The sequence below is a fragment of the Corticium candelabrum genome, chromosome 22, assembly GCF_963422355.1.
Source record: "Corticium candelabrum chromosome 22, ooCorCand1.1, whole genome shotgun sequence".
Lineage (NCBI taxonomy): Eukaryota > Metazoa > Porifera > Homoscleromorpha > Homosclerophorida > Plakinidae > Corticium > Corticium candelabrum.
This window is the reverse complement of record NC_085106.1, coordinates 4,386,508-4,401,179: the sequence shown is the minus strand read 5'-3', so window position 1 is coordinate 4,401,179 and position 14,672 is coordinate 4,386,508. Positions and strand designations below refer to the sequence as shown.

The 14,672-nt window shown below is 43.8% G+C and overlaps 1 protein-coding gene across 1 annotated transcript; it reads left to right on the top strand.

Moving 5' to 3' along the window:
- The first annotated feature begins 1,857 nt into the window (after positions 1-1,857).
- LOC134197454 (uncharacterized) lies at positions 1,858-7,167 on the top strand. The gene is made up of 3 exons (XM_062666784.1): positions 1,858-2,003; positions 2,078-2,135; positions 5,888-7,167. The coding sequence occupies exons 1-3, from the start codon at positions 1,937-1,939 to the stop codon at positions 6,801-6,803; spliced, it is 1,041 nt and encodes a 346-aa protein (XP_062522768.1). The 5' UTR covers positions 1,858-1,936; the 3' UTR covers positions 6,804-7,167.
- The last annotated feature ends 7,505 nt before the right edge of the window (positions 7,168-14,672 follow it).

The window sequence follows — 14,672 nt, the reverse complement described above, 5'->3', positions numbered from 1 at the left end:
TGCTTGCCAGTATGTTTGCAGCAACTATTTGGTGTTGTGTGATTGGAGTACGTACCTGTGCCTTTTATAGGTTAAATTTGGTGTAAAATGGGACGTGAGTGAAAGCGTGTTTCTAGCCAAATATGGTTACTACCAAAGTACTGGGAACTGAAAGCTGTCATTTCTCAGTGCATAGGGTTTAGCACTTTAGGTTCTCCTTTCATTTGTACACTAACAGTAACTTAACTTTTACGAATGATTAGTGGTGTGTGTGTGTGTGTGTGTGTGTGTGTGTGTGTGTGTGTGTGTGTGTGTGTGTGTGTGTGTAGTGTGAGTAAAACCTTAGTTATACCAACATTGATGTATGGATCAGAGACCTGCCTAATAAAAAGGGGCGATATTCAATGCCTCGACACATTTTATTTGAGATGCAGATGTGTTTAGGATATTTCAGGTGTTACAAGGTGTGATAAAATCAGAAATGCAGACGAGAAGACTATAGAGATACACATTCATAGATGGCATTTGCAATGGTTAGGTCGTGTTGATAGTATGCTCTCTCAAAGACATCAGAAGATGTTATTGGGAAGCAAACTATTTGGCATCAAATGACCTGCAGACAGTGTCGAACAATGATGGAGAGACACTGTGATGTATGATTTAACGCAGTCACAAATTGACAATTTATTGCTGGCTCAGGATTGTGAAGTATGGATATAAGTGTGGCAGCACCTAAGCCCATAGTGGGTATGGCAGGTTCAAGGTTCAAATGTGTGTCTAAATAGAGTAACCCACAGTAAACTTTGGTAAACAAATTTTACATAAACCAGTCAGGGATTTAGGATTTGCTACACAGGGGGGATGAAACCGAGTTTGTGGGTCACCCTGGTTTGTCTTGTACCGTGAGCATGCGCATTTGCAGGTATTTTAGATGCACGGTAATACATCAAAATGTTTATAGTTGTAGGACCCTGTGGGCTCAAATTTGAAGACGTAGTAATAGAAGTTAAAAAATATTGAATGAGTACACGATGTCTGCACATGCAAATACTCAAGCTCAATGTGTGTAGACAACTGGTTGGCACTAAGATAAACATATATGAAAAATGTGTGATCTAGGTAGAACCGAATGTATTTCTATTGAAATTCATTTTGTAAATCATTCATGAACCATTGTCTAGTTGTATAGAAGCTCGATCCATTTGCTACAATCCTATATGTTTGCAGTTTAGTTTCTGCCCTAGATACATGTATAATTATGTTGATAATAACTAACTTGTGAAGTCGATGGATGATTCAAGTAGAGCTCTAGAATTGCATCTAGAGATGCGAGACTATCTCACAGAGCAATTTCAGCACGCTTGCATGGTGTAATGTGAACTGTACCGAGAATGCAAGTTCTAATTTGCGCATGCGCAAACTATCTCGGCACATGCAGTTACAACCTGAGCACGCGACACATAAAAACAGACACTCGACAACCTGTCTTTCATACTCTCGCAGTTATATGTATCCAAATTCACACAGAAGGCAAACATTATGGCGCATGCGCACATAAACTTTTTGTGTTGTCAAGTTTCATTTCGGACTGGTAAATGCAAGCATTAAGAGATTAATTGGTCTGGCCAGAGAAATTGAGTGCATTTGGAGCATCTTAGTACGTACACGCGTCCATGACTGCATTGCGCTCAGCCAAGATACAATCGCTAGTCTAGAGCCGCCAACTTGTGCTACAGGGTTTGCACGGTCTATTGAATTTCTTGTAGCTAATACGCTGTATACGTATACAGTATATATAGTATCGTATCTAATTTATTGCTCGCGCTAACGCCTTTGGTTTATTTTGATTGTGACGTCACAATGTCCTTTCACGTTTCATTTAAAACATCACAACGACAGCCACCGTTGACTTCATTCATGTTGAAACGCGAGTTGACGTGAAATCGACGTAGAAGTAATGGGGTGCACGTGGAGTTGCCTTCGAGATGCGAAACCGGTCGGATTCGATGCAGGCGACAAGTTGGGTACGAAAAAACATCAACGAGATTAGAATTCAATTATATTCCGTTTTCATACATTGCATATACTGTTCTTTTAGAGTCTGACGTCAATCTAGATGAGGATGACGGAGAACTAACGCTGGAAGCAGTCGAACTGTAAGTTATCTAGTGCGTGCATGTGATCGTACCACCCTAGAGCGATCCATATGCATGCAGGTGTCACATGTTCAGTATACCCCGTATTTTTCTTTCCTCTGGTTAAACATCGTATATAGGATATTTTATCCAACGGATGGTATGAACTGCTTTCCGCGCGGATGTGGCTCGAACTGGTCGCGAACACCCGCATGATTACGTGGTATATTGTAGTACCGTACGCCACGTGCAGACTCCAGGGTGGAGTTAGCAGACAATATTGGATGTCTGCAGCTCAAATCAAATAGCACTTGAGGTTGTTTATTGCTCGATCCAGATGTATTTTATTGGCTTTCTCTTTCTCTTGGTTTTTTGCTTCTGTTTCTATTCAAAGCAGTTCGTCTGTGACACTGCATGCTGTCGAGAAAACTTTGGGACGTCGCTAGAAATATTATATCTTCCAGCAAATTGCTTTTGGCTTTACTCTGAAAGTATTTTCGCTCCACCTTTGTTGCTTCACTCTTTCAGTATCCGAGATGCATGAAATAGCTGTCGTGTTTGGTACCGTTGGTGAGTAGCACGTATTAAACCGGTGATTGGTCGCGCGTGGCCAGACCTTTGATGTCCGCGTGCGCGCAATTCGGGAGCATACCATAGTGGCATTGAGAGCGCATGCCCCCTTCAAGGGACCCAATTTGGAGGCGCGTTGTTGCGATCTCGAGCGACGTTGTGCATCTGCAGGACAATGATTAGACTCTAGTAACTGTTGTCTCCTAGGAATTACTATAGATTTGACAAACTTGTATGGAGAAGTACCGTAGCATGATACCCGGATGAACCTGATCCGGGAGTTGTGCGCATATAGATTCTTGTTCAGACAGTGTCACATACATGTCACACAAGTGATGCGTCAGTGCATGATCATGTGGTCTAGCCTCCCATCATAAAGCATTTGCACCCTTCAATAAAATTCTGTATCAGCCAAAGTGTATACCAGCTGGGGCTGTAGCTCTTCAGACGAGAAGAGAGTCGCTCTGGTTGAGTCGTATACATAACGTTTGTAGGGAACTACAAGGCTATCATGCAGAGCTCTGTGTACGGCTTTGAGCATGAACAACGTAAAACACAAAAGAACAACAGCAGAGTAATTAGGGGACATCTAGAATGTTGGTAAATAGTTTCTAGCAATGCCTCGTTCCAGGCTCTCACGCCTTTACCTTGTCCGTTACATGTATAGAAATGTGAAGCCTGGAACAAGCCTAACACGAGCCCTATTCACACAGAGCACGTCCAAAGAAATGTAAACCACTGTACAGACTTGGACAAACTTATAGGGACACCTGGCATTCTTGTGTGTAGTCTAACTTTGGCACTGAATTTTTCTCTAGCAAAACCAAATGTTTTTCGAATTTCTTTTTTATGGATTGTGCCATTTTTAGTATGTAACATAGCTTGAGTTCAAGACTGCAGCTTTACTTACTACCTACTGCTCATCTAGTTTGCTTTGAAGAAGGAAGACGGCCATTCCTACTTTTTTGTCTTTGTACACGTTCATCGCTCTTGGATGCTCATTCTTGGCATACAATCTAAGAATGCTCTGTAGTAGAGAGTGAAAGCAATTTTGTGGGTCCTCTTATCAAATCAACATTATGAAAAAAAGCGAATCATCTGTTTTTGCGCATTGATTTCGCGCATGTGATCACAATTTGAATTGTTTTGTCATTTTAATCAATAAACAAACTTCAACGTATTCAAAAATCATGCGACACTAACGAATTACAAAGAAATCCTGCTAAGACAAAAACTAATAAAGTTATAGCAACAAAAGAACATTGACATGCCACTTCCGGTCCACGTTTGACGTAGCAAAATCTCAAACTGCTACCGCCGAAATGTCAGCTGCACTAAAACCGCTGCCTTTGAGACCGCCAAACTTAGGCGATAAATTAGCCTGAACGTTCAGCTGCACGCAGTTGCAGAGTCTTGTTCCGTGCGATATTTCACGAGTTGCAGCGATGCCTCGAGGCAAACAGTTGAGTCCAAAAACGCGAGGGAAAATTGAAGCCCTTCACTCAGTTGGCCATTCTGTGCGTCAGATCGCAGCTTTTGTCCGCCGCTCCAGGAATTCGGTTCATCAGTGCCTGCAACGGCTTTCCCATGGCAGCAGCGATTATATAAAACGACCTGGACGTGGGACGGCAACGACAATCTGGGAAGATCATCGACTGAAGAGAATGGCACTGCAGAACCGCAGAGCACCATCAGGACTGCTCTCGTATCAGCTGGCTGATAAAACCGGCAAGCAGGTATCAAGTAGAACAGTCTGTCGTCGTCTCAGTGAGACAGGAGTGAACGCTCGGAGGCCTAGAAAAAACCACTGCTAACAGAAAACCATCGGCGTTTGCGACTGGGATGGGCAACTACTCACACACAATGGACTTTGGATGACTGGAAATCTGTTCTTTTTACAGATGAGTCAAAAGTCAGCATAGGAAACGATGGTGCTCTGTACGTTTGGCGTCGCAAAGGTGAGGAATTTCTCCCTGAATGTTGTGATCGTACGGTCCAGCACGCGGCTAGTGTGATGGTGTGGGGATCGATGTGTTGGCATGGTTTGGGGTCTCTGGTGAAACTGGAAGGTCGTTTGGACAGCACGGCGTACCAACAGGTTCTGGAGGAGCACATGCTTACAGACGCAGCGGCACTGATAGGAGACGACTTTGTGTTTCAACAGGACAACGCGCCAATCCACACGTCTCGGTCAACAAGACAATGGCTACGCCAGCATGACGTCACACTGTTGGACTGGCCGCCAAAATCGCCTGATGCGAATCCAATCGAGAACTTGTGGCATGAACTCAAAACTGCTGCCAACCGTCGCAAACCGAGAACTTCAGCTGAGCTCTGGAATGCTCTACAAGAGGCGTGGCAGCAGATTCCAGCAGCGTGTGTTCGGAACTTGGCAGAAAGTGTTCCGCGACGTTTGGACGCAATCAGGAGGGCGAGAGGCGGGAACACTCGGTACTGAGGAACTGGTGAAGGGCTTCAATTTTCCTTCGCGTTATTAAAAGCGGCTTTTTTAAAAGCCACTAAACAAAATCAGAGAGAGTCTAACTTACGACGCTTACGTAGTCATGACGTCATACACTTTTAGGTCTTGTTTTCCGCAATGCGAAACGTAAAGAAAACAATTTAGGGTCTACAGTATTCTCAAGAAACCTAACAATCAGCGCGGTAACTATTAAGTTCTTAACAATATTGATAGTTGGTAAATTGTGACCTAATTATTGTGTTACTACATACCCACAGCGGGGTGTCCCTATAATTTTGTCCAAGTCTGTATAGTTAACGCGCGCCTGGCCAGTGGTCACAAGAGATCAGGGCTGTGAGAGGGACCTATAGATTGCGACCCCAACCCTCCACCAGGTACGCGCCTGCATGCATATACCCTATAGGTACTAAAACACTTGTGTGTATACCAAAACACTGTGACATGCACTGACATTGTAACTGTAGTGCGATAGCACTTAAACACCGTGAGCAGATAGGTGCGGCACACACACACACACACACACACACACACACACACACACACACACACACACAGCGTTACGCGGCACCACAGGCGAAGCACCACCTATGGTCATACTTTGGCGTACACGGGACGGCCGGTCATCTGCGTGGCGTGCATCGTGAACTGGGTGTAGCTAAAGTTAGATTAATTAACTTACATTTTCGTTTCAACACTTCGATGACTATTTAATGAAATTTAGGATTCTCAAAGGGTCGTATAAAGAAAAACGTGTGAGGTTCGGTCGTGACGACTTCTTCAAGGCAGTGCGTCTGATTCCCGGTTCTTCCGTCCCGTCAGCGTTTACCCTCATACCTCGAGCAGAGTTCGGAAACGATGCGCCATCTGTTCCCGGATTGGACAATTCTATGAGACCGAAGCGGGAAACGTCACAACAAGCCAGTGGAAATGTCGACGGTGGTAAAGACGCTGCAGCACACGAAAACACCGCCAGTCTAAAACAGCGACATCCAACTTCAGGAAACTTTATTAATAAAAACGAGGTTGCGCGCTCAACTGCAACAGGCAAACCTAACCAGTCCATCGCTAGTGAAGTATCCACTAAAGGGAGTGGTAACCTAGAGAGGAACCACGAAGGTCAGAAAAGTTACCCTACACCTTTGCACATCTCAAAAAATAACAAGAGAGATCTAAAAGAGCCATTGCATGCTCGTTCGCAGCCAAAGAAGAAGAGTATCAGTGCGTGTGTTGACACTTCCAGCTCGTTAAGAGCAGAGAAGAGTCCACTCGCCGAGGTATTTGAACCACCTAGCAAATCAAAAGAATGTGTGTCGGCCATGTCACGAAAACCTGAACCCAAACAACAACTCAATGACAAGACAACGAGCGTATTGCCTCAAGAATCAAAGCAACTATCGAACTGCGTAGATTTACAAACCAATAGGGATGATATCGTGGCTGCTCACACTTCTCTCGAAGTGAAAGTCAGCGACGCTGGTTCTGGTCGATCAACAACAGAAGAGACTGGCGATACATCAAAATTAGCATCGAAGGGCACGGGTAAGGCAAGTGAGTATCAGGCGAATCGTCGACGTGTTGTCAAAGCAACATCAGCAGGAGGAAGGCGAAGATACGAGCAACGCAAGAGGAAGAAATGAAGATGTGTATAGAGAACAATGCTATGCATGTGATGCATGGTTCTAGGTGCAGCCACAACAAACCGTTGCGTGTGCAAATAGGGCGGAAAGTATGAATCATATCCGAGTTTTGCTGTCATGCCTGTAAAGCTTAGGCACCTGGATCGAGACACGTTTATGTATTGATGACTCTACAGCTCTTGTCACGCAGAAGAGTAAAGTATTAGACATGCTTGCATGCTTGTTGGTAAATAACAGTTGCATGGATCTCAGCGTACTAGCTGGTATACACAATGAAGGAAGCAGTGTGAAAATACAATAAACAGTAGTGCAGTATACAGCGGTTCTATTGTCATGCCGAGATATCAAAACATATTTAACGTTTATCGCTGATATTTACCACATTTTGTGTACGTTTTGCAAGCTGCAAACAATTTTTCTGTAAAAGGCATTCGGCGGTGTGCATGTGTGTGTGTGTGTGTGTGTGTGTGTGTGTGTGTGTGTGTGTGTGTGTGTGTGTGTGTGTGTGTGTGTGTGTGTGTGTGTGTTTAACTTACTGTTAATTAACGTTCTTAAGACTAATCACATGGTAACAAAAAGACCGATTGAGAAGAGTGGATGTAAACCTATATCGCGCAAAAATCAAATTCTTTTATGTTGGAAATATAGTTCTAGTTGCATACATGACAGGAAAAATAGTTTTAGATTTTTAATTTAAGTCTTCGCTGAGATATAGCAGGTCAAAGTCGCTTCCGGTTCTTCAAGTTCCGGTAATGCGTTTTAACGGGCGTGGTGTAATGTGATGTCAGAGTGGAGACGCGTGCCCGCCTGTATAGTCAGCGGCCTGTAAGAATGACTACATCTTCATATCCAAGGCAACGCTGCTAGGGTAGAGGCGACGGCAGTTCTGAACAGCCATCTGGAGGCTTTTACGTGATAGCGTTCTGTCATCGCATGAAATTTAGAATCGCAGATCTTCTTCATCCTGCGAGTCATGCTTGGAACCATTAAATAGTTATTAGACCACACAAGTTCGAGTTCAGCGACAGTATCTCTGAAGCTTTGAGGTCGCCTGCTGCCTTGGAAGCGGTCGAGGAAGAGGACAGGCTACCCGATAGCCTGTCATCATCACAAGTAGAAGTAGGAGTAGCAAACGTAATCGATGCACATTCAGGTAAGCAAACAACAATCACAGATGGTGAATTTTTTGGGGCCCAGCTGGATGTGTAGCGACCCGGATACACATCCCGGATATGACAAAAATACATGCACATGCAATAATGCCGTACGAGATTGTACGGGTTTTGTAGACGGATGTCAAACGAAACTTAGTTTCGCGGGAAATTAGAAACCACAATCAGAGTTGTTCTTTGCGCATATATAATTTCCCCCTTGTTGAAACAAAGACAGCGAGTTGCCCACTTGTTTCTGACGTGCGCCACTCTATATTACTTGTCAGTACGACAATCTGTCTAAATTTAAGGCCTGCATCAAGTTTGCTATGAGAAGAATGTGTGCAATACCTTCACTCTACCGTGACCAGTGACCATTGGGAGTTGAAGAAAATGTGAGACCATGTCTTCTCCTACAAACCCCTATTTTGTACACGTGATGCCACCTCAAGCTCAGTGTCAAAACCTGTTGTCTTCTCTAATGCCATTGAATCAGACAGAAGAGAACAGAACAACTAAAGAGTACAGGTCTGTGTTCCCATATGGTGCGTTTGATGAGAAAGATGTAAGGGAATTCATAGCAATGCACAACGCTAAGAAGACAGCGTATGAGGTAATCTGTGAAAAAAGATTGTCTGCTCAAGCTGATTTGGTCGTGAACAGACCCTTTGGAAGCACGCACAGAAAGTCTAGTTTACTGAATGTTATCATGATCAGTGAGTATAACAGCAGTATGTTGAAGTCTAACCTGTGGTCACGAAAGTCATCAGATGCTGTGATTGGCAACCTTACGACACACCAATTGGCAACTCTTGCCTGTGACAGATTGGTCACTGAGGATGTATTGCAGCATGTTTTCTCCTTGATCAATAGGAAGTACGTGTCTCAACAATGATCAAGTGTACTGTGCAGTTTAGAGTCTCCTGCAGAAGGCAACAGGTGGTTTCTAGACGTTCTAGAAAACGCTGTGTAAATTAATCATATCAGACTGGCTTGTTTCGCTGTCAATGTTCGCTTTGACAAAGAAACTGTTGTGACTTTTATGGCAAACAATCTGTTGTCGGGTAATCACTGGGCACTAGTAGTTTTTGACTTGCAGCTGAAAATGTTGTGGTATGGAGACTCACTTGGATACCCTCTCCCACTGAATATCGATGCGGAACTGGCACCAGTGTTAGAGGTGCTGTCATGTGACTCCAGCAAAACTCTGTCCCTGTCAAAACTGCTTTCATGCTACAAACTTTCCCTGGAATAGTAATCATATTTGCTGTCATTCATGCAGATCCTTCCCACTGCAGACCTGTTCAAGCATTTGTGGCCTTGTTCCAGTCACAGTGTTAAGCCTCCTAGCTTCAACAGATCTAATCATTTGGGACATCATGACTGGAAAGGCACAGAACAGAATGCACCTCAACAGCCTTTGCCAAGTTCTATTGAAGCCTAGCGACTATTCAAGTAGACTTCGGCTTGCAGTAGCCTCTTGGATCATCACTGACACAATAGACGTTTCATCTCATTGATTTGCAACTGCTTAAACGGCATCTGCTGGATACGTAGTAGCTACTACTACTAGGGTACATTACTGTAGCTCAGTCATGAGTGAGTCAGAGCTGTGCGTAGAGTTAGCCTTGAAGTTCTAGACTCTTTAGGTTTGAAATTTATGACTTCACTATTATTTCTTGCAGACAACGACGTTTACAGAGCTTAGAAATGTCTGTCAATTCGGTTGGTAAAACCGTAACTGATGCTCAAAAGTTCTCCATCATACAGAGCAGAGTCCCGGCTTCAGACTGCATATTTCTATCAAGAACGTACGTGGATAAACGTCGCAAAGGCGGGGAAACCGTTCGACGTCTGAATCCTTTGTGGTTTACTGGTTTTCCTTTCATTGCGTATTTCCAGTACTGCCAAGGTATTTTTGTGTGGCATGTGTGTTCTTTCCTTGTCAACCGCAGAATCCTGGTGCCAAAAGAGCTGACACGACAGCAAAGTCGCTAACTGATTGAAAATATGGCAAAGAAATGCTCAGTAAGCATGCTGGCTTACAGTATCATTTGTGCTCAGAGACCAAGCTGTCAGAGTTTCTCAGAGTATACCGTACACCTAGTCGTCGCTCTAATCATATGCTGACAACTGAATTGCAGAAAGTAGTCCAGAAAAACCGTGCTGGGTTCTGTGAGAATACTTCCGGTCTGTCCTGTAACAACAGCTCCTCATTGAAGTTGGTGAAGACTGTTCTGAGAAGTACTATGGAAGAAAGGTATGGTAACGATCATCCCCACCGCATGCTGCTTTAACGTCGTCTTTTGGCCGAGTAATCCTGTTACGTAAAATGGAAAGTTGTCTTTGTGACGTCACACTTCCAAAACCAGGTGTGCGCCCCTCCGTCTGAGAAATCTTGAATCCGCCACTGGTAGGCAGCAACACTGTCAACAGTTATTTCAGTAGAATGCTTCCAATATTCAAACTAGCAGTAGAATTGAAAAATGCGAAAAGAGAAAGAAGAGGAGACATAGTGAAAACGCTAATAAGCTTGTTGACAACAGCGAGTAAGACAGCAAGTGCATAGTTTCCATTCAATTGTGACATCATTACGACACCCGACATTGTGCATGAAGTAACAGAAAATACTTGAAAACCAATTCTAAATTCCTGAGGTCCAATAACCGTCTCGTGTACCACAAACGTTTGCTAGTTGTAATGTTGTTGTTGACGAACAGTAATAAAGACAGTTTGACACCAACGATGGCAGTAACGAAAAGGAAACTTACTGCTCCCCTTATCCAAGCTCGCCACTCTTTCTAAGTATCTTTCATGTCTTTCGTTTGTAGTCTGTGTCCTGTTATAAAATATCCCAATAATGCAGACAGGCTGGAACTGGAAGAAAGCGCCAGGAGCGGACGGTCACACCGAGCAAGATCGATAATTGTAACAGTAGGCCAACGGCCAAATAGCAATCAAGTAGGAATCTGCGTAGCCTCTGTTGATAGCTGCTACAACGAGAATATTGACTGCACAAGACAGTCATCGCCCCGATGTGCAGTGTACAGACTGTATGGTGCGTTTGTTCGATTGTGTTAGCTTGAGGCCAACCGGGAGGCTAATTAGCGGGATGGTACAGGCCTCAAAGGGCAGAGGCGTCAACGAAACCATTAGTAGGTATAATGTAAGGCAGGGAGAGGCTGGCTCGAGTACGAAATACGTAAGAACCAGATTGATCTGACATACAAATATATTTTGTTACACGCCATAACATTTCCTCAGTAAAGGCAGACAAAGAATAATCAACAATCACACTACAGGCACAATGAGTAAGCACTAAAATGCTAACCCTAGGCGCGTGCATGGTCTGTTCAGCTAACACTTCGTTTAGGTGAACACAAACAACATCAATTAATGAATCAGTTCTATTGCCATTGTGATGATGCCAATTGTGGTACCATGCAAGCTTCAAAATTGTGGCACCAGGCTTGGTATTGGACGTAGATACTTTTCTTTTATGGCACAGACTGTAATATATATATATAAATGGAAGTAGTCCCATTGGGCGCAACCATTTTGAATTTTTGTTTTGATTGCTTTCATCCCTCTGTTCTTTTCCGACCTTTTTCTACAGTACTTTCGTAAAAGCAAATGATGCTCTTCGCGATGGCCGGTGCCTTGTACTTTGCTTTGTGGTGTTTTTGAAATCGTTACTTCATAAAAAGTTCGTTCCTTATGCGCTCGCAATTCGCTGCACTTCTTCGCTTCTCCTTTAGCATGAGGCCTTTTCTCACTTTGGATTAGCAACTGGTGACGTTTTCGGTAGTTTGTGTCCTATACTTATGCGTTGCTGACGTTCATCTCTGTACTTCTTGATGTCATCCTATGGCTAATTATTGTTACGTCACCTACTCTAATTTCGTATATGTTCGGTATACATTTAAATTCGGCAATTTTGGCGAAGGGTCTGCAATGCCCAAATTATATGTCCACTCAAATTTAATGCCCATTCAAATGTTGAACCAGTTTTCTCTGTCAAAACAGACATTACTACTATTAGTATATGTCCTGTAAGCACATTCATATGTTTTTCAAAAACCGGGCAACTCTCTGCAATTTGACCAAACAAATGAAATTGTGAAATTACTACTACATTACAACTTCCTGCACTTTCTCTAGTAAGCAAACATCAGCTTCTTGCCTATTGTCTATGCCTCCGTATACGTACATACATACATACATACATACATACATATATATATATATATATATATATATATATATATATATATATATATATATATATAGACAATTGCACATAAGCGAATTGCAGGTGCAATCCCAGTAGAAACTGCAATGAGAACACTTTTCTGGCCGTACGAGTGACTGCGAAAGATCACAACTGTCGCGTTCTCGGTGACAACCAGGGCCACTGATCTCCCTTTTGCAATGAAAACAGCAGCAGTGGTATTCGAGTACATCTGTCGCCTACTTGTCAACAATTGAGACGACTTTGTGAGGCACCTCTCAAGGCTGGTAGTACATAATTCACCTTTTGCCTGCAAAGTCAGTTGCAGAGAAGGGCACAACTTCAACGCATCAAATGTGCTGAGGAAGCGACTGCCAAGAGGCGCTGCATAAAGGTCATACAAATTGTTCCCCTGGCGAATCATGTCAACATATTGGTTAGCCAAAGAGTGGGATGCTAGCTCGTGATCATACGTAGACAAGTTCACATTAGCAGAGAGCACTTCCTTGGCTCACAGGCATGATGATACCGTACATGCATTACTGCCTTGTCGACAATCAATTCGTGATATGCAAAGTTCCCTTGACAAATAATATAATGCTCATGGACTGCTAAAAATGTGTGTTACAGCCTGTTGGATTTCACTTGACACAACAGGTGCAAGTGTAGTGGCCGTTCCTGTGATGCTGTACTGCTCATGGTTATTAGGTTGTGTATGATCCATCAGCATCTTTTGCAGGGCTGCAAGTGTGCCGGCTGCCTCCCATCCTTGACATATGTGTGCTGATGATGTCTTCAACGTAGTAATCACGTCAATCATCCATCTTGCATGAATTGGTTTCAGATTCGATAAACGGAGATGTGGTTGAACTGCAGCCACTGCTTGATTTGTGTTAGTATCACCAAACCCTTGAATAGCAGATGCAACAAGGTTTTCAATCCAGTTAGTAAAGGCGTCCTTCAACTGATCCTTAAACCGCCCGTTGACACTGAGGTCGAGGGGCTGGAGTTCACTGCTGCAGTTACCTGGTACATACTCCAACTCAAAACCAGCCACTTTAAACTCATCCAGAAAATCTGCTGTGTAGTGTGCCTTGTAGACATTCAGGAGCACCAAACCACGTTGAACTTGAGCGAGTATGAGCTGTGCTTTCACTGCTGTGGTCTTTGGTTTCAGAATCTTCAAAACGTATCTTCTAACCGTGTCGTGCGAAGACCAATGTGACGAAGAATGTCCGATGTCCAAGACTTCCAAAAAGTTCACACATGGTGGAGGATGCAGCGTTCTGTTGTGCCTTGATATAAGAGCTGAGGGTCAAGCAAATCTCCGCATACCGTACAGGCCAGAAGAGCAGCGATTTCTCTTCTTTTTTTTTTATCTAGAACAGTAATAGGAACAGATGTTGAGCCTGTTTCTTCAAGTGTCCACTGTGACACTGGCACAATAGGCACACCAGTCTCATCAAGGTTGATAATGAGCTGCGGAGGAATGTTAAATTGTTTCACCTTAGCAGTGCTTCGCTCGATGTACTTGGGCCTTCAACGTCTGAAAATCGTATGGTAACTTTTTGGCGGCCTTGATTCCCCGTCTCTTGCAAAAAAATTAATTCTCCTCAAATGGAGTTTGCCCAAACCTTGTTGAGATGAACAACCACCTCCGTTTTCGACACAACAGAGAGGGCTTCCGAGCGCGCGAACTATGCCCAACGCCTTTGCCAACGTAATTCTGCGATTGACAATGCCTCCTGACGAGCGGATGGCTAAGAGGTGTCGACGTACCATGCCGTAAAGTTCTTTGCAAAGCATTAGCGGGCGCCCACGCAAGCAATGCGGTAGAGCAGAGATTTTCGTCGGATCGACAACCTTCGCCAATCGTCGAATGTCTAATCTCATGACCCAATTTAATTGCGAAGTGCTTTTGTCGCTGCATTCAATCCGTGCTCATTGCCATAACGGGCAATCTTCGCTTGTAGTTCAGGTGCATACCGATGATAAGATCTACGCTTCCTCTTTTCAGACTGATTTCCTAACAAATCTTTCTCAATATCGCTGTTCGCAGCAGCACAGACAGCACCATCGTTGTGGAGTTTTGGCCTGATTCGGATCGGGCAAGCTGAAAACATGGTTCTTGAAAGCGACCTTGCAGGGAAGGGTTTTTCTTGCCGATCCAAGTGAGTAATGCCGACATACTGTATACGAGATCTGTGCTTCACCACGTAGCTTGATGTACTAGTAGTACAAACGTTTTGAGCAGAGCTGGCTCCAGAGCGCAACATAAGTATCATGGGACTTCGACACCTAAAACCGAGAATTCGATCTTCCACACCGCATGTCGCCCTAATCAAAAATGGGGAGGGACTGGCTACGCGAGTCTACTTACGTAGTAGTAGTTTAGCACGCGCCGAATGATATGATATGCGTCTAGTACTTTATAATTTAGTATGTGAAGGTTGTTGCAGACCACCTTACCCCGAAAATTAATGTACA